Source organism: Myotis brandtii, unplaced genomic scaffold (assembly GCF_000412655.1).
Source record: "Myotis brandtii unplaced genomic scaffold, ASM41265v1 scaffold147, whole genome shotgun sequence".
Classification (NCBI taxonomy): domain Eukaryota; kingdom Metazoa; phylum Chordata; class Mammalia; order Chiroptera; family Vespertilionidae; genus Myotis; species Myotis brandtii.
Window position 1 is genome coordinate 1,873,420 of NW_005355292.1, and position 20,736 is coordinate 1,894,155.

Genomic DNA, 20,736 nt, shown 5'->3' on the forward strand with positions numbered 1-20,736 from the left:
ATGAGTGGGGGTGGGGAGGCAATGGGGGGATAAGGGCACGTATGTGATACCTTAATCAATAAAGAAAGAAGATGGGAAAGCTGAGTGGGGCAGGCCTGCTCAGACCGTGGTCCTGCTTCAGAAAGTCATTCTAACAGAGTCTTCGCTGTCACAACGCAGTGTCCACGCGGGGAAGCCAATGTCAGCGTAACCACCAGCCCCCTCTCCTCGGCAGGTTCTCATCGCATTCCCACCCAATGCGAACCCTTCCTGCCTGGGGCTCCTCCCGCGCACAACCAGCCCACAACGGCCCACCCAGAGCTCCCTGCACTGCACACGAGAGAACTCTTAGCTCGCTCTCTCTCTCTCTCTCTCTCTCTCTCTTGGGTCAGAAACAGCTGCTCCGTCTCATAATACACCAGGTGACCTTGGAAAGCACTTTGCATGCAGTATCTTCTCAATGTCCATGTCACTGCTTTTCAGAGAATCCTATTCTCCACGTGTTACCAGCTCTGGGCGCATCTAACACTCGGTGGCATGTCACAGCTCATGGGCAGCGTTCCTTCTTCCTTCGTGGCAGATGCAATGACGGATCCTTTTACAGCCAAGGGCCTCTCACATTTTATGAACTACAGTCACTCCATCCCGACCCTGTGAGCTCGGCTGTCATTCCTGCCCTCAGAGGACGGAGGAGGACGTCAGCGGCGAGGACGAGGCAGAAGCAGGGAGTGTGTCTCTAAGCGGAGTCACTCCCCGAGGCTGGACACTCGCTACCTGGGCGTGACCAGAAGGAGGAGGAGGCTGGGCTCATGGAGGCCTCGCACAGAGGGTCTCAGCCCCGCCCCGGCTGGTCACGGCCTTGGAGAGAGCAGAGACGCTATCACAGAGAAGATGGAACCACCCAGAAAGGCAGAGAGGCCTTAGCAAGGAAAGTTGGGAGAAGGGAGGGGATAAATACCAGCTCCGGGATTAGGATGGGAGGCAAGGACCGGGAGAGGGAAAGTCCTTAGAAACAGTAAGGGCTCTCAGTGCAGCCCTGGGTCCCAGACACACCTCATCCTCTCTCACCTCATGGCTGGAATCAACAAACTGTCCTTCCCTTTGGTCAATCAGATTATTCAGTTGCAACCAGACAGCCATATATTGGGGTGCGTTCATTCTGGGTGGATGCCTGACTTTCCTTAGCGAATGATACACAGGAAAAACCAGGCAGGGATGAACCCTGTTTATAAACAGGCTCCGGCCAGCGTCGCCCGGAGGTCGTAACTGGGGGTCCACAGGCCGAATGCCACTGGAAACTCTCTTAGGCTGCCTCAAGCCCCAACGTCCATGGCTTCTCCTGAAGGCAGAGCGTGCGCAGGAGATGCTCTGGAACAGCGGTCGCCAGCCGGTGATCCGTGAGGTTGAAAGGTTGGAGACCGCTGCTCTGGAAAGTCTCCTCCGCATCCCACGTGGAGGAGATAAAGGCCACGCGAACCCCACAGACAACACCTCTGGGAAGAGCCCCCTGGAACCGTCCGCCCAACAGCGTGCCCATCGGCCCCTCAGTTTTACTCTAAATGCTGACAGAGCTGGCATCAGGGGGACGAGAGACGCCATCTGGCCGGCGTGTCTGTTAGTTGTGACCCCACTGAGGCCAGCGCTATACGTTACAGATGCCTCGTCACGCGGCACGTGAACCACTTGTGCCCCGACATGTTTTTCCTTTCTGCAGTGGCGGAGACATTAAAACCACATATTAAACGCAGCATCCAGCTTTGTGCTCACGTTTTTCTCATTTAACACGTTGCTATTTTAGTCCTTCAAAAATATAAAAAATCCTGGATTAGCCTCAAAGGAAAAATGTACATAGGCAAACGAAGTCCATCTCAAGAGCGTATTTCTCCAATGTGGTATCACTTCAGTGTCAATCAAGTTTACAGCTCGCAATAGCCGCCGGCGGGAGGAGAACGAGACCCAGGACCGGTGTGAAGGAGTATCCACACATATTCGCCACGCCACGCACATATAAACACATTAACATACATGTACACATACAGCTCATACACGCATGCACACATATACACATAGGTACTCATATGCACACACATGCACACACATGCAGCGCATATACACATGCAGCACATATACACTCATATACTAGCACACATATGCATACATACATATTGCACATGTGCACACATATACACATACACGTACATGCATAAGCATACATGTGTGCACACCGACATACCTATCTACCCATCCTTATTATTATGGTTCACCCAGCACTTTTAGCAGGTCCCCAGGGCAGTTGCACATATGCACACATATACACATACACGTACATGCACATGCATGCACATGCATACATGCGTGCACACCGACATACCTATCTACCCATCCTTATTATCATGGTTCACCCAGCACTTTTAGCAGGTCCCCAGGGCAGATGTTGCCTGAGCGATGGAGACGACCTGGATTCTCCCCTTTCGCCTTTACTTGCGCCTCCTTCTCGTCCTGGAAGGTGCCTGCCTTCCGCTCAGCACATCCCTTTGGCAGAGAACGCCCTGGAGCCGGATCCCAGGGACCTGGAGTGGCGTTTCCTGCTCTGAACTCCCTGCCTTCTCCTTGGCTCGGGCGTGGCCCCCGGAATTCTCTTTGCTCACATACTCTCGCCCCTCTCCCGCCTTTATTCAAATATAAGCATTTTCAGGGCGGGATCCTCTGTGTGTGTTCCAGCATCCAAACAGCTTCCTCACCTCACATGTGTGTTGTATCCGTATTAACCACAGAACGAAGTCGAGGGAGGCTGGGCGAGGACTGGGCCGTGCTCACTGCCCTTGGCCTTTCCCTGCAGTCCTGGTACCACGAGCACATGGCTGCAGGCTGCACCTGAAATCCACGTGGCTGGAACCAGGGACCCCACACCGCCAGGGAACATACCGGGAAACAGAGACGACGTTCCACATAAGGCAGGAAGCCCAACAAGCCCGCTCTTCCAGCCTCTCCATCCCTCCCTCGGCGCTCTGCAGGGTGCGCTTTGAAAAGCCTGGAAGGAGGATGCGATGGGACTATTTAGCCTGGCAGTCGAGGGCCCACGGTTTCACACACGCAAGAGGAGTAAGTCCTAGAGAGCCACAGCTCGGCTCAGCGCTACCGCCAACCACACCCTACTGTAAACCCAGACATTTGCCTCGAGGTTAAATGTTACGCTCAGTCTTCTTATCAAGAAAAGAAAATCAAGAGAGAGGAAGTAAACCTTCAGAGGGGATGGGTGTGTGTATGGCACTGATTGTGGTGATGGGTTCACGGAGTTTGAAGTACTTATCTCCAACTCCTCCAGTTGTATACATTAAATACATACAGCTTTGTGTACGTCGGTCAAGCCTTAAGAAAGCGGTTCAAAAACAACCCCAGGAACATTGTGTAAGGGATGTTGATAGCTTCTTTGTTCTCCGGCAAAGGAACACCCTTTTCCCACAGGCTTCTTTCCTTGCTGGTGATGAACAGAAAGTGTAAAAACATGTGTGAAAACATCCTGTTTGTGCATCTGAAGTCTGAGTGCAAAGGGTGCCGTCCACGCACGGCAGGTCCCCCTGCGGCCTCCGGGGTCTGTGAGGGGCTGACAGTCAGCACTGATTTTTGCTTTTTGAATCATAGTCATCACATGACACTTGATTATATTCATCAAAAGCCTTCAGCTTATTCATGCCTAGTTTTAAATAATTCAGGTGATATACAAAGGTCACTCTCATTTCACTTTTTATAAGCAAATTTAGGATAAACACGGAGGCGCACCCAAATGCAGGAGACAGCAGGGTAGAGCACTGTGGCCCTGCATTCGGGACCAGAAAACCCAAGTGGGAAGCCCGATTCTGTCCCGGCTGTTGGTATCCCCTGGGGACCTCCTGGCGCCCCTAAATCCACCTCCTAACAGCATCCCCCCACGAAGGGGGCCAGACAGGGCCCACCTGCATATTCACGTTTATTCTTGTTTGAGTCTCAACTTCTTCAACGATAAAGGTGGTGCTAACAGCTGCCCAGCCCCCGACCAGGGTTGCTCAATGGGCCAACTGAGCTAGGGATGGAAAAGGCTTTTATAAACCTTAAACTTATGTATTTTAATTAGGATCACATTATAGAAAGTTGATGTGATCGCCCCAAATCCCCCACGAGGTTCAAGGCAGAGGTTTGGGCCATCCACTTCCAGTCACATTATCCTAACAAGCCACATCCAGGAAAAAGTACATAGTCTCTCATATGCAATGCCACCTACTCTTTACTAGAGGCCCGGTGCATGAAAATACGTGCACTGGGGGAGGGGGGAGAGGGGCTCAGCCCAGCCTGCACCCTCTCCCAGTCCAGGAGCCCTCGGGGCCATTCTGCACAGAAACCCACCGTAATGACTAACAGACACTGGGGCTCAGGCCAGGGAGGAGCACAGGCCTGGAGCCCCCGTTTTCTCCAGGGGGTGCCAGCGACCCCCTTCTTCCCCTCCACCCCCTCCCCGAGTATCTGTTGGCACGGGCCGCGCTGCATAATGCAGACAGCAACACGGACACTCTTTTTCTTGGACGCGGACTCCCCTCTGGAGGGAGCCAAGCGCTCACCCACGGCGAGAGCCCGCCCTGCCAAGCTCTGGCCCTGGCTCCCTGAGCCATGACGCCTCCCTCCTCCCCGGGCTGGGGGCTAAGCCCTGCGCTGCAGGCTTCCCAGTACATCAGTCTGCCTGGTGCAGCCCCATGAGGGGACCGGGGTGTCAGGCCTTTGTTCCTGCTCTGCCCTGAGCTCACGTCTCTCCCATGATGCAGTTCGGGGCTGCAGGGACACCCCGTCTCGTTGGGGACATTCTCATGCGCCAGCGAGCTGGCTGCTGCAAGACCTGATTATGTTTATGACCCTGGGAGCATTGAGCTCCACCTAAGACATTGTAAACGCGGCCAACAGTTGCAGACGACACGTCCATGGATCACACCCAGCAGGGCTCCCCGGCAGAGCCATAAATGGGTCCCATGAGGAAGTCAACATCGCCCTGAGAGTCTGGAGATCCATTCATACCAAACCAATCCAACCTGCGGAGCAGCTCGCTGGCCTGCGAATCCTAATGGGGCCTCCACGAGGGCCCACACCTCGGGTTTGGGGTTGCCTCCTTATTAGGGACCTCTGTTCCCCTTACACCGAATCCCCCAGGAAGCAGAGCCAGGAAGTCCATGTCTGCCCAGCTTTTCCACGAGGAAGAGGAAGTTGCCAGGGCTACGGACTGTGTGCACCACTGTCCAGCCCCGTGCTGCCCCAAGACACTTACCGGACAGGCAAGGGATGGACGCCTGCCGCCAGCCCTGTGGCCTGGACAGGGCCACCTCCCCACAGAGGGCAGGTCGTCTCAGTCGCCCACCCATCCAATTGGCACATGAGCTTTGAGGATGTCGAGTGTGGCGATGCCTGCTTAAAAGGCAACTGACTTAGAACAGAAGATGATTTGCCTTCCCTGTGGTCCGGCCCAGGGGACTGGCACCGACCACTACTGTAAGCACAGGTGCACTTTAACCTAACTGAACAGTTAACACAGGTGTGCAGACTGTGCAGCCGGAGGTCCAATCTTGAGCTGTCAGCTCCTGATCTAAAAACAAGCAGATGGGAGCCCCTCTAAAGTCCTGACCAGCGGGGGTCAGACAGGCTCCCAGGGGCCCCCACCTCTGAGGCCAGGTTTTTATTAATGCATTTAACGCTGGGGCAGTCTTTCTGCAATCGCGAGGCCCTTCCACGCATTTACCCACGCATGCGGATCACTTCCGATCACTTTATTTTCACTTGGGTCCATGCCTCTAACCTTCATACTTTGCTTTCAAGCAAAAGAGCATGTGTGTGTGTGTGTGTGTGTGTGTGTGTGTGGTGTGTGTTCATGTCGGTGCCGGCGGGTGGGGTGCAGTGGGTGATGGATGGACTGCACAGGGCCACACCCCAAGCCTCGCAGTGTGGTCCGGTGGTGCCCTGCCAAGATCAGCACTGAGCTCTTTGTAACACCCTCAGATCGGCACTCCCAGCCTTTCCCTTCATTATCCACTCAAGGGCAGGCAACAGAAAATTTTTTAAATGCAAAATAAACATGCAATTTCTGGAGCGAATTACAACCTTGCTTTTCGAAATCTGATGCTGAACCAGTCGCACCCACAGCACCTGGGACCCTGTGGGATGTGCAGAATCCCAGGTCCCACCCCAGAGTTAGAACCCGGTTCAACAGAGTAACACGGTGGAGTGCACACACATGGAGTTTTGAGAACTGGGTTAGAAGGTGGTTAAGTGCTCTGAGAAGAAAAAAATGCAAAATTGAATGAGGAGGGTCAGGAGGAGAGAGGGGTGGATGGGTGCTTTCACTATGGAGTGGTCAGGGAGGCCCTCCCGGAGGAGGTGTGGCCTCAACAAACTTGAAGAGAAGGACCCAGTGGGTTCCTGGGGAGTGAGCCTTCCAGGCCACAGCAGCAGCTAGAACAAGGCCGGAAATGGACGCTGAGGCTTGAGGGTGGGACATGGGGTTCAGGGACCGCCAGGGAGGAAGAGTGGCCACTAGGAAGGAAGGGGAGAAAGTGTGTGGCGTGGACAGGGAGGTGAGTCAGGTGAGGCTGGGCAGGCAGAGCCGGGCAGGGCCCTGGCAGGGCCTGGGCTGTACTGAGAGTGAAATGGGAACCTCGCCAGATCCTGTGACTAACAACCCAGGAATTGTCTTCGTTCCTGAGATGTATTCATATTTTCCGCCTGGCAGGGTCTCTGCAAAAGAACATTCTTTGGAATCTTATTATTTGCAAAATGCCAGGATCAGGATGCAGGTGCGCTGCGTGCCCTGTGAACACCGGAGCCCCGCCCCAGAGGACGTCAGCGCCGCCCTTTGCCCTGTGCCGCGGGAGCTGCCAGCCACTCGCCACATTCGGAGAGAGACCTCGGGGAATCGGAGTAGGCGCTTTGCATTCAGAGAGGCCGCACCGCTGTGACGCTTTTAAAGGGTTTGCACACATCGGAAACGCCTCCTGAGGCTGCCCTGCACCCTTACCGAGGGCGCCCTCGGGAGACCCACCACAGGTGCCCCCGCTCATGTCCCTGCCGACCGTGCAAAGCCTTGGATGTGAGGCCTGCGCGTGCAGGGGGCTTGGGGACGCAGGGGGCTTGGGGACGCAGGGGGCTTGGGGACGCACGGCAGCTGGTGGCCTCACTGCCTCTGGCCCTCCCCGTGCCAGCGCCGGAGCCGGGGTGGAAGCTCGAAGCTGCAGCAGGGAGGCGAAGGGCCAGCGCTTCCTCTCCAGACCAGATGATAAACAGGCCTTCGGAAGGAGCATTTGTTTCATGTCTTTAATGTAAGTACAGGCGGCACCCACTGTTACAGGTCTCAGGTATACAGCACAGGGACGGGATATGATGTGCCTTCCCATGCAGTCCCCTCACTCAGTCTGGCAGCCGTCTATCCGCGCGCAGAGTTCTCACTGTTACTGACTCCCTTCCCCATCCCTTTCCCACCACCCCCCACAGATGAGTGTGGGGACACACAGTTCAGCCTGCAACAGTCTCTAAGCTCCGGGGAGCAGAGGAAGCGTCACTGCTGGACCCCTGGGCCTAGCGCTGCACCGGGGACCAGACTAAGCACGATAGGTCAGTAGTTCTCAAAGTGCGTTCCGGGAACCCCCAGGGGTCTCCAGACCCTTCGAGGGAGTCTGCTGCTCAGCGCTGCGTCCGTAATAAACTATTATTTGCCTTTCCCGTGCTCACCCTCTCCCAGGTGTGCAATGATTTTCTGGAGGCCGCGCGAGCCCTGACAGCCCAGCAGATGGGCGGCAGCAGGCCTGTGAGCCTGCTACTCAGCCAGAGGAGCAAGAATGTGAGTGTGGGCCTCTTCTCACCCAGTATCTTTATGGAAAATGTACTTGTTTTTCATAACCTATGTTATTTAAATTAACACATGGTGGGTTTGTTATTGTTATGCTTAAATGAATTCATAAATATATGTTTAATAACATCTCAGTTTCTATTTCTAATTCGGTGAGTACCAATCTCTCTGACCCACCTAAGCAAAGGTTGGTCAGCATCATCACTCACTGCTCGGCATGTGAAGGGTCCTGGGACCAAAAGTTCAAGGACCGCAGCTAGGACAAAGTGGCCAAGACAGTCTATCTTCTCTGATGTCACCATAGCCTTACAGCAACAAGAGGTTTTATAACCAACAAAATTTTAGTAACCAAGTGTCACACAAAAAGGAAGCCTGTTGGCCAACCCCTTAAGTTGACAAGAGTTCTCATTGAAAAAGAAAAGAAAAGCCAACCTCAGCTCTCCCACTTACTGATAGCACTTACTGATGTGTTCACTTCAGCACTGACACGAGTCGGGGGCCGGCATTTTCACGCACCCCAGCTGCTGAGCGCCGGCCCGGCCTCTAACCCTGGACGGATCTCCTATAGAGGCAGGCTGCCCACCCCGTCCTGGCGACCAGCTGCCTGCAGGCCTCCGTTTCCAGCTGAGCCTTCGTGAAAGCGCTGTGTTCAAGGCAAAGTGGGAGGAGATGTGTGAGGGGCCCCGACTAGGAGGAAATGAGCAGAGGCTGCAGACCACTGACCCACTCCCAACCCCCCGAAAGCTGTCCCGGGGCCGAGACTGGAGAGCCTGGGCACAGACTCCCTGCCCAGCTTCCGCGTGCCCACCTGGCACATTTGGTGCATCTCTGGGTGGGCAGGTGGCGCTCTCCCATTAATGGTAGGGACCAGCCAACGATGAGGTCAGGCATAAACCAAAAAGCAGGGCTTCTCTTCCAGAATGTAACTCCGCCATGTCACCCTGCTGCCCCCCAATAAAATCCAACTTCCCACTGTGTTCTGGCCCCTTAAGTCCTGCAAAGAGGGGTCCTGCGCTTGTCATTCTCACTAAGGGCTCCTGCAGTCACTGTGCGTGACCTGCACAATGAAGGCAGCTTCCAGGCAACCAGAGGGGCCGGTGCTCCAGGCAAGGCCTGGCCTGCACACGCGGTCACTGCTGGAAACCTGCCTCTTGCTCCCTCGAGAACACCTGATGCACGGGTGAGCATCAGGGTCCAAGCTCGGGGTTCCGGTCACGGAGTTAAGGAGCGTGTCCTTTATCTGGATGAGGCCCCAACAACCAGAGGGACCGGTGCTCCTGGCAAGGCCTGGCCTGCACACGCGGTCACTGTTGGAAACCCACCTCCTGCTCCCTCAAGAAACACCCGATGCACGAGTGAGCATCAGGGTCCAAGCTCAGGGTTCAGGTCATAGAGTTAAGGAGCGTGTCCTTTATCTGGATGAGGCCCCACCTGTAGTTCAGAGAAAGAGCCACCAAGTGAAAGCAGAAATGACACGCCACAACCACCCCAAGCAAGAGGCACATCCATGTACAAGTCGTGTGCGAACACTTACAAGCACGCGCTGGAGGGCATGAGCTGGGGTTCTGTGCCGTTGCCCCAGACAACCCTCTCTCCTGCTGGCCCCACGTCTCCAAACACCACACAGCCCCCTAAAGCCGTCAGAACCAACGTGTGAAATCAGAAAGGCACATTTTCAAAGAATCAAGAAAATGCATTATCCTAACAAGTCAGGTGAGGCGGGGGCAGTGGGGTGGAGGGAAGGAGAGGGAGGAGGTCGGGAGGGTGAGAGTGAGGACTGGAAACACGCCACTAAGAAAGAACCTCAAACACATTTTCAAAGAACCAAGAAAATGCATTATCCTAACAAGTCAGGGGGCAGTGGGGTGGAGGGAAGGAGAGAGAGGAGGTCGGGAGGGTGAGCGTGAGGACTGGAAACACGCCACTAAGAAAGAACCTCAACAGACACGCGGGGAAGGTGCTATGACTGGCCACATGCTCTCCAGAGCGCCAGGTCCAAAGGACGTGGATCTGAGGCCAGACAGCAACCAGGGACTCGTACCTTGAGCTTGGGGCTCCCAAGGATTCCTCAGTGGTTACACCTCAGGGCCAAACAGCAGAGAAACAATACAAATGCAAGTCACACAGTCAATTGGTTAACTCTAAGGAAAGCCCGCATACCAACAACACAAAGCATACTTTTCTGGCATATGATGTAGACGTTGGCCTAATTAACGCAATGTGCAAGCCCCCATGCAGTGTGTGTGTGCGCATGTCATCCACGGGGGGCTGCGCGCACACCCAAGTCGTGGCCTTTCGTGCCGTGGCCTGCTTCCCACGCTGGGAGTTCCTCAAGCCTTTGTCTTGCTCCTTCCAGCTCCCGGCCTTCTTACAACATGTCAGTGGGCATCAGCCAGTGCCCGGAGGCTGGGGCAGAGGGAGGAAAGGTGAGCCCCTCCGAGTGCACAGAGGGCTCCTCGGTACTCCAGGTGAAAGGTTCCTGGGGGAAGCCCGGCAAGCCAGGCCTGTGGTTATGGGGACCTGTGCCTCCCTCAGCCCCCAGCAGGCCGGTCAATCACCAGAGCTCACCCCCGAACCTCCCTCAAGCTCACCCCTGAACCTCCCTAGAGCTCACCCTTAACCTCCCTGGAGCTCACCCCCAAACCTCCCTGGAGCTCATCCCTAAACCATCCGGAGCTCACCCCTGAACTCCCTAATGCTCACCCCCGAACCGCCCTGGGCTCACCCCTGAACTGCCCTGGGCTCACCCCTGAACCGCCCTGGGCTCACCCCTGAACCTCCCTGGCATGCCTGCCTGCTGCTTCTCCCCGTTGGCCTGAAGCTGTGCAGAAGGAAAAATATGTGCTTGGATATTGGGGGGCGGGCCTAGCATGGCCTGAACACTGTGAACTCAATTGCTTTCTAAAGGCACAAATTAAACTTGGGGGAAGCAAGGATTTCCTAAATGCCCACAGCACGGCCTCGGTCCCTGAGAACTGTCTCTTTGACAAGGACGACGGAATGGCTTTGAGGGTCTGGCTGTCCCGGTAAGCACAGTCAGTGAAACTTCAACACATGTCACAGCAGAGGCGAGACTGGAACATTCTAAATTCCCTTTCTTTTCTTTTTTAAATCTTTACTCTTGAGAGCATTACAGATGTCCCCCCGCCCTTTTCCCCTCATTGTTCCCCTCCACCTGGTTCCCAAGCCGCCCCAGGCCTTCATCACCCTATTGTCTGTGGCCCTGGGCAGTGCATATGTGCATCGAAGTTCTCTGGTTCCTCTCTTCCGGCCCCCACCCCTTCCCTCTGAGATTCCTCTGTCTGCTCCCTGACAACTGCAGCCCCAAGGGAGCCGCGGGGGGTCTTCCGTTCACCTCACGGATCCACGGGAATGAACCCGCTGCCTCACAAAGGCAGGGGCTCCCACCATGGGGATGAGGCTGGAAGACCAGCTTCCGGCCCCTGGTCCCACCCGATCCCCTGACGGAACTGAAGGTGCCACTGGGGTCACGCGCTCCATCTCAGTGTAGATGAGCTTCCAAGAAAACCGGTTTTGGTCAGAATCCGAGCCAATTGGGCCGGAGTGCAACCTCTTCTCGGACTCTGGACGTTCTTGTTTTTAACATTCCAGCTACGGATCCCGGACCCGTTCATGTCCCACCCGATCCCCTGACGGACTGAAGGTGCCACTGGGGTCACTTGCTCCATCTCCAGTGTAGATGCGCTTCCAAGAAAACCGGTTTCGGTCAGAATCCGAGCCACTTGGGCCGGAGTGCAACCTCTTTTTCAGACTCTGGACGTTCTTGTTTTTAACATTCCAGCTACGGATCCTGGACCCGTTCATCCACAGGTCCAACATGTGCTGACTCCTGACTCTGTGCTGTGCCCTGCGGTACAACTTCACCACTTCCGACGAGCCCACCCGGGTCCTGGCCGCCTGGCGCTGCAGGCCGTAGCCTGAAGGAGATGCCCATCTCCCTGGATGGGGACAGTTCACGGAAACTCAGCCGCACATGCTCATCAGATCATCGGCATGAGCTGGACGCTGGTGCGTGGGAAGACCCTGCTCTCTGAGAAAAACGACCGAGGGCCTAGGGGTACAATTAGCTGCATTATTGTTTCCCCTGGAGTCGCTGTATTTATTGCTCTGGGCTATTCTCTTTCTTTTCTTTTAGGAAATATTACAAATATTTCCTCTTGGGCATTATTAATTATGTAAGAAACTCATGCTGATGACATGATGTTGGAGTAGGAATGACAACCCCTCCTATTCCCTCCTATGAGCTCACAGAATGTGTCTACTTAACCATCTCATCTGGATCCCACAGACATGCGTCTGCTACCCGAACTGCGCTAAGCGTGCTGCGCAGGCTCCTCAGAGAGCCGGAGCTCTAAGATGAGGAAGGTGGAGGTCTGAGAGGCAGGAGGGACAGGAAAGACAGTGGACATTCTGAAAAGGGCATCCATTCCTGAATCACAGTGTGAAGGGAGACAGAAGTCCTTTCTCTTTCTCAGGACCTTAGAAGAAGGACATGGCTGCGCACGGACCAACGCTGAGCGCCGGCCTGTGGGACTGTCGAGGTTTGCCTGCCTGTCTCTTGGTGTTCGCTCTGCTCCCTCTCAGGGGCCCCCTGGGGCCACACTTGACCTCGGCACCTTGGGCTGACCTCAGCTCCTTGCCTACAGCCCCGGCGTGAGGCAGGCAGCAGCAGAGTGGGGCTGCCAATGGCCAAAGACCTGCCTGCCTCCTTCTGAGCTGGGATGTTGACTAGAGCATGTTTCCAGAATACAGAACAGCCTGCAGAAATGCGCTTCAAAATGAAAGAGAAGAAGCACTCAAGAAAGAGGCAGAGACACGTCAAAAGGGCTCAGGGACCAATGAGAGAGAGAGAGAGAGAGAGAGAGAGAGAGAGAGAGAGAGAGAGAGAGAGATATCCTGGTGGCTGAAACTGGGACCAGGTGAGCAACAAGGTAAGTAATGAGAGTACTGGATTCTAACTCAGAGAATCACATAAATACCCAAATGCCTACACAGCTACAAATACATGATGGAATTCACTCAATAAGTGGGGGAGAATAGACGCCTCTTCTTCACAGAGGAGCCCACGTAACAGACACAGAAGGGATGCGGCCGGTATGAACCACCACCAGCACTCCGGGCTAACTGCTGTGGCAGGATGCTCAGATTAGCACCTGCACCTTGAGGAGAAACAGGCTGTAGGAACACCTCCCTTCAATACTGATCAGTTACCGTCATGTTAACACATGCCCACGGCATCTCTGAGATCCTCCCTCCAGGGGATGGCGCTGGGTGCCCCTCCCCGAGTGGGGGCTGCACTTAGTGACGAGCTTTCAGGCATAGAGCATGGAAAGGGAGAAGCAGCCACTCTGTGGTAGAGAGAACGGGCAGGCGGCCCCTGAACCACGCGATCCCGGTCAACGCCACCAGCAGGAAGACAGGCTGGTACCAGTGGCCCTGCCCTGACGCAGTGAGATGCCCACGCCAGGTCCCAGGGACTCTCTTCTAAGCACCTGGAACCCCTGCCTAGACGTGGCCGGCCCATAAGGAGGGACGTCCCACCAGATCCCTGAGCAGTGCTCGTCAAAGAGGCCAAGGTCAGGAAACACAAGGAGAGAACACGGAACAGTCCCAGTTGGAGGAGACTAGTGCAATGCGGTATCCGGGACCGGAAAAGGGACATCACTGGAAAATTGGGGGAATTTGAAAAAAAAAGTGTATCTTTTCCTTAAAGGGGGGAGGTGGCAATTGTTTTTTTTCTATCAAGAGCCAAAAAGGCCTAGTAAGTATTTTTGGTTTTGTAAGCCATGCGGTTCCCTTGGAAATGACTTAACCCTGTCACTGTAGCTCAAAAGCGAGGATAACATAGAAAGAAATGGGCATAGCATGTTCCAATCAAACCTCACATACAAAAGCAGGCGGTGGGCTGGCTTTGGCCTGTGAGCCAAGTTTCCCGACTCCTGGGCAATGACATTAAACCCATGTCAATCTCTTTGTTTTGATCGCTGTGCCTGGTTCTGTAAGATGGAAACACCGGGGGGAGTGAGGGAGACGGGACTTGGGAAATCCCTGTGCTACCTTTATGACTCTTCCGTACACTGAAAGTTATTCCAACAAGTTGTAGAAATAGCTCGGTGGCTGTGGGCCATTTTTGGATGGTCTTGGTGGCCCCTACCCTGCACGTCTTCCCCCCGGTGCCCCACATACAGGTTCTGTGAACATGGCCAAGTCCATGAACTGTTCTCTGTGTCTGTTCTGCACAGAATGAGAGGAAGCAGGTTCATGACATCACATGAGTGATAAAAGCGATAGCAGGACATGCTTCCTGAAAATGAGGGGTCTGAGCCTCAGAATGGATCTTCGAAAGGCGGGAAGAGGGGTGACTCTGAACAGCAGTCGCCCCCTCCCCCCCCACTCCGTGCCTCTGTTCATGAAATGCTGGGCGGCATGGCTCGGTGATTGAGCGTCGACCTATGAACCAGGAGGTCTGTGTTCCATTCCCAGTCAGGGCACATGCCTGGGTTGTGGGCTTGATCCCTGGTGTAGGGCATGCAGGAGGCAGTCGATTAATGAGTCTCTCTCATCATTGATGGTTCTCTCTCTCTCTCTCTCTCTCTCTCTCCCCCCACTTCTCAGAAATGAACAAGAAAACATCCTATCTTCTTAGAACCCGCCTCCAAGCGCAGTCCGAGGCGGGTTGCAGTGTATACGGTGAGAAGGGACATGGGCCTTGGAGGATGGCGAGGGCTTTGGCAGCACGGGGACAGAGCCTGAGAGCCCCCCACGTTGGAGAACCCCGACTGTGGCCCCAGGTCGGGTGGTGGGATGCACCTGTGTGCTGCCCTGAGCAGTGTGGCCTATCAGGGGCTGGGGGCCAGAAAGAGGACACCATCGTGGAGGTGGGTCCCCGAAAGGAGGCGGACATGCCCAGAACCAAGAGGACAAGCTGGCTGGGCCCTATGGGGTCCACAGCCCCAAGCCCGAGACCCCGGAGCAGGCCTGGCCGGGAACGCAGCTCATTCTCCTCAGGCCTGGGGAGGGTGCAGGCCTCGACCTTCTTAGCGGAAGGACGAAGGTTTTGAGCCCGGGCTTCCCCCACGCCCGCCCATTTGGGTGGGGTCTGAGCCCCCGAGGTGGGCCACCTCCGGGAAGCTGCGCTCACCCCTCGCTCTGCACCCGCTTGGGCTGGGTTAAGGAGGTGCTAATTGCCTCTGAAATGTAAATTTACGACTCAGATTTCATAAGTCAGACGCACAGCCAAGAACATGCTGTGCTGACGGAGCCCATGGAGCCATTTCCTGCACTGGGTTCCCCATCGCCTCGGCCCCGTCTCGACGCCACGCAGTCCGTCTGGGCAGGGGTGCGGTGAAATCATTTGGCCTGAGGGCTCCCCTTCTTCTGTCTCGCTCAGCTCTGCACTTTTCTGTGGGACACTGAGCCCATTTTTTTATATTAACACTAGAGGCCCGATGCACGAAATTCGAGCAAGGGGCTTGGCCCTTGCAGGCCCGGCTTCATACAGAAGGTCATCCTGACGGTCCTTCTGCTGTTCGGTCTAATTAGCAGATTAGCTCTTTATTATATAGGATGATCCTACATTTAATTCCGTATGTGAAACCGCTCTCTCTCTCTTTTTTTTTTAAAGAATCCTTAAATAAGACAACAATTATTTTAGCTCCAAACGGTGATGAAATAGTAATGGTTCAAATGGAATCCTATGTTACCCACAGCAGGTTCAACAGCGTCCCCTCCACCACCAACCTCTGAGCCTCCATGTCTTCACAGATGTGAGTGAAGTAAGGATGGAGAGGAGACCACACTAGACTGGGGTGGTCCCTCAATGCTCCCAAGAGCATCCTTAAACGAGGCCCCAGAGGGCAAAGACTCAGAGGAGAAGGAGGTGTGAAGACAGACTGGAGTGATGCATGTACAATCCAAGGAACACAAGGGTATGAGAGGCCCCGGGGGCTGGGAGAGGGCTTGGCCCAGGTGCTCCTTGGGGCCCCAGAAGGAGCCAGCCCTGCTGACACCTTCACTTGGCCTGCTGACCTCAGAAAGAGCAGGAGAAGAAATTCCCATTGTTCTAAGCCGCCCGGCTGCGGTCGTTTCTTTGGCAGCCCTAGGAAACTAATCCGCGACCAGGGATCGTGTTTTTAACCAAAGTGTTGCCATTTTAGGGCATTCTAAGGCCCACGCTTTGATTTATAGCGTTAGAATAGCTTTCAAAAGTGCGCCAGACTATGCCAAGAATTAGGGAACTTCCTGGTGCCAGCGACCAGATCGCCTTCAATTTTTTCAGAAAAACACTCGTTTTGTGAAACCTTTTCATGTGAACGCCTCTGGTGGCCGCGACCCTGCATTTTCTACTGAGGAAAACATGCCCTCGGACCGCTGAGGGGGGAACGTCTACTTCACATCCTAATGGAACTCAGGCAGGGACATGTTTTGACAACTATCTTTAAATCTCTCGGAGTTCCATTTGAGAATAATGTTAGAAGTTTTTAAAAAATGGAAATTAAAATGTAATTTCTTTAGTACCCTCAGAGGCCCCGGAAGAGACCCTGCACCAGCAACTCCAACTCCATCCTGCCTCCCTCCTCTTCCGCAGCGTTCTGCCGTGAAAACCACGCACTCCTTGTCGGTTTAAAAATCTCACTGAGCCACGGGATGGCTTGTGGGCAGATAAAACACTTGGTCTTCCAGGCCACGAAAAAACACTATGATTCCTTCCTGGGGGAGGCGGTGGCTAGTTAGCCCTTGTTTTGAGAATACAGAAACAGGTCAAAATGACAGCCTTAGCTCCGGCTCTGGCGCTCGCGCTCTCTCTCTCTCTCTCTCTCTCTCTCTCATGGCTCTGGCTCTCTCTCTCTCTCTCTCTCTCTCTCTCTCTGGAAAAAACATTGTGATAAGTCTCTAGCCAACAAAAATGTCTCTGGCCTTAACGATCATTTATCCTTCCCTTTCTCGGGGAGATAGATGCCTCTAAGCAAGGGAAACAGAGACAATGTGGGATCTTCGTAGCAGCAACAGCTAACACCCCTGACACAATCACAGCGTGGCAGGCTCCGTGACAGCTGCCCCTGTGAACTCACACATCTAACCGCCCACTAGCCGTTGAAAGCCAGAGCTGCCATTATGCCCATTTTAAAGATGAGGAAACTGAGGCTCAGCAAGTTGCCTGGAGCTTAATGCTGGTGTCAGAATCCTAACCCAGACGCCTAATTCCACTGGGTGTGTGTTTACCCACAGAACGCACTGCTCCAAACGGCCGAGGACTGAAGTGGCTGCAAAGGCCCTCAGACATACGGGAAACTGGAGAACACGGAAAACCAGGCCAGCCGTGGAAAGAGGCCACGGAAGGAGGCGGGAGGACAGAGGAAGGGAAGGTCGCCTAAGTAACGTAAGTTTCTCTCCAGGTCTTTCACTCTGGGCTCCTGAAAAGGGACCCCATGTCACTGGTCCCCCAGAGCCGCATCATTCCCCAGTCTTTTCACACCTGGTCCCCGCCGACCCCTGACGACACATAAGCAGATGGACCTCTTTATTAGAGTGGGATTGTTCTTCCTACGGCTTCCGCTGGGGAATGAGGCTCCAAGAGGCCGTGGTGCCCACCTCCCGGACACAGCTCCCCTGAGCGCCTGCTGACCCTGCCTCAGGGCCACTGCCACTCCCTCGGCCCACACACTGTTCCCGGGACCTCCAGCCCTGCTCTCACATTTCCTCCAAGGTCTGCCTCCCCGATCACCCGACTACACCTGTTCTCCTGCCCCCACGCTCTGTCACGCTTGCTCCCCACCTCCTGACGCAGTCCATCGTCACTGTTGCCCCGTGTTCTATTTGGCACACCTTCCCCGTCCCCCGTGAGCCTGTCCCCCAGGCCATGGCCACCGCCAGTGCCCGAGACATGGTTAGTGACTAAATAAATGAATTGACTCACACACCCCGGAGGGATCAGTGCTCCTTGGCCCTGCCTGGGGAAACAGGTCCTGAGACAAACCAAGGAAACGCAGCGACTAGTTCTCAAATGAAGAAAAATCTGCCCCGTTTGGGGGGAAACATGGGATACGGCATCTCAGAGACCCTGCCTGACTCGAAGCAGAAGCCTGGCGAGTGCACGGGTGTCCCAGGGAGGGGTCCCCGGAGCAGTACCCCGGCCACAGGATTCAGTGTGGATGTGCGGAGGGGGCCTGAGGAGGGAAGATGGGATCAGAGCGAGGCTGTTCTGAAACCCTCAGAAGCAAGCACGGCCCTGGTGTCTCCTCTGAGAGCGGGTCCCGCACAAAGGCGACAGCTGAATCGGCCCTGCGCGATTTCAGGGAGCGCTGGCTGGCGTGGCCCCATTTCCCCCCCCTGTGGATGAGCCCCCATCTTTGCACCGCCCCTGGAATGTGTGCCCCTGAAGATGTCCCCTGAGATAGGACGTGCTGGGCATTGTTTCGCCCAGGCCAGCGCTCGGATCCCGGAGCAATCCACCCTGCTTTCAACGGCCGCTGACAGCTCCAAGAGCCGGGCAGAAATCAGTTGAAGGAAAGGGAAGTCTTGTCGGAAACGAGATTAATCTTGTAACGAGTGTTCAGCCCTGATAACCCATCTGGGCACACAACTGCTTAAACTGGAGAGCAATTAACCTTCACCCGACAAGCCCTGTCCAACCGTTATAAACATTAAAGAGACAGAGGCTGTCCCCCCTCCGCGTAGACTAAACAACCAGATTTGAATTCCACGGCCACGGCCTCCCGACAAACCAAAGAAATGAAGCGACTAGTTCTCAAATGAAGAAAAATCTGCCCTGTTTGGGGGAAAACATGGGATATGGCATCTCAGAGACCCTGACACGAAGTAGAAGCCTGGCGAGTGCACGGGTGTCCCAGGGAGGGGTCCCCGGAGCAGTACCCCGGCCACAGGATTCAGTGTGGATGTGCGGAGGGGGCCTGAGGAGGGAAGATGGGATCAGAGCGAGGCTGTTCTGAAACCCTCAGAAGCAAGCACGGCCCTGGTGTCTCCTCTGAGAGCGGGTCCCGCACAAAGGCGACAGCTGAATCGGCCCTGCGCGATTTCAGGGAGCGCTGGCTGGCGTGGCCCCATTTCCCCCCCCTGTGGATGAGCCCCCATCTTTGCACCGCCCCTGGAATGTGTGCCGCCCCTGAAGTCCCCTGAGATAGGACGTGCTGGGCATTGTTTCGCCCAGGCCAGCGCTCGGATCCCGGAGCAATCCACCCTGCTTTCAACGGCCGCTGACAGCTCCAAGAGCCGGGCAGAAATCAGTTGAAGGAAAGGGAAGTCTTGTCGGAAACGAGATTAATCTTGTAACGAGTGTTCAGCCCTGATAACCCATCTGGGCACACAACTGCTTAAACTGGAGAGCAATTAACCTTCACCCGACAAGCCCTGTCCAACCGTTATAAACATTAAAGAGACAGAGGCTGTCCCCCCTCCGCGTAGACTAAACAACCAGATTTGAATTCCACGGCCACGGCCTCTTTCTGCAGATGTGCGGGGGCGACCAGGTGCCAGGGCAAAGGTGGGCTCGGCTCTGCGCGGCTCCGGTAGCCGGGCCACCGTGGGAGCGGGCTGAGGTCACTCACATGAGACAGCTCAGGGCGTCCTTAAGTAAAGCCACTGGCTTCGGGGCGCCGGACGGGGTTGGTTTAATGCGGGAACATGTCTGCTAATGGGAACACCCTTGGGGAGGGGGGTTCCTCCTCTTTTCCTTCTTGCCCCACAGCAGGAATATCTGCACTGGGCTGCCTCCTCTCCCAATTCGATTCCTCTTCCAAGCCCGGCAGCACTTGCATGAGCGATGCAGGTTGTGGTCACAGAAGGGAGATTTTTTTTTTTAATCTGTACGAAGTCACTCGCTTTCATGGGGAGCCAACCTGTGATCTCGCCTTATCTGTGTGCGCTGCAGCCGACGGGGCTGAACAGGCCGGCCCGTGTGAAATTCCGCGTGGTGGGGAGGAGGCTGGGAACCCTACGCTTAAAAACAGCTTTCTGCACGCGGAGGAGAAATCGGAGGTCCTTTAACTCCCCGCTCGGGCAAGAGCTGGCTCTGGCACTGGTGTGCACTGAGCCCCAGACTGCGTTTTGGATGAGACCCATGCACCTTACAGGGGGGCACAAACCAATGTGGGTGCAGGACATACCCCCCCCCCCAGAGGCGTGTCTAAGCACAGACACAGAGTAACATGAGGGCAGGTGGTCTGGGCACCTAACCAGCCTGTCTGCTAGTGTGACCACACCCAGAGTTTAAAAAACAATAAGAAAATAATTAAAGGGGGGAAATGGAAACATGCATCCAGCATCTTCTCAACAAACGCCTCTCTCCCGAGGTCTGAATCTGGTCTGCATGACGGCCAAAGACAGCTCTCAGAATAGTCCGTCCTAACAGAGATCGTCCATCTCCTTGAACCCGTTTCTCTTTTCCGGCGGCTGCGTCATGACATCCCCGCCTCAGGGATGTCTGCTCACGGAGGCCTAAGTTTCCATGACCCGTCTCCCCCGTGCTGGTCTCAGCTCGGCCTCCGACAGCAGCACTGGAGAGTGACGACGAGACTGAGGTGTGCGAGCATCCAGGGCGAAGGTCCCAGCCCCGGGGTCTGGCTCTCCTGGCTTGTGTGGCTGCGCCTTCTCCCGCCATCAGCGGCAGAGAACGCCCTTCCGCTCCAGAGCAGGAGCTGGGAAAAGGGAGCCCGTGGGGCTGACGCCTGCATCGCAGGGGCTACACCATCGGCATTAGCAGCCGAGTTCCCCCCAAGCACAGGATGCCATGGCCCGGCTCTCCCGCTCCCCCGGTGCCTGCGCCTGAGGCGAGGGGCGATGAACGCAGGCACCTGAGCCGGCCAGCTTCCTTCCCCAAGGGACCATCCTGTGACCCTGGTGCAGACGGGGACACACAAACAGCA

General features: G+C 55.3%; 1 protein-coding gene across 6 annotated transcripts in view; it reads right to left on the reverse strand.

Annotated features, from left to right (window-relative positions):
• Positions 1-20,736, reverse strand: part of ERG (v-ets avian erythroblastosis virus E26 oncogene homolog) — a 159,071-nt gene that overhangs the window by 63,655 nt on the left and 74,680 nt on the right. Inside the window, exons 1-2 of one of the 6 annotated variants that reach the window (XM_014535655.1) lie at positions 19,000-19,004; positions 5,792-5,798 (exon numbers count right to left, since the gene is read on the reverse strand). The exons of the other annotated variants lie outside the window; for them this stretch is intronic. Coding sequence (XP_014391141.1) covers positions 5,792-5,797 — 6 coding nt within the window. The 5' untranslated portion in view covers position 5,798; positions 19,000-19,004. Of the gene's footprint in view, positions 1-5,791; positions 5,799-18,999; positions 19,005-20,736 lie in introns of those variants that run through there. 6 annotated transcript variants of the gene reach the window in all.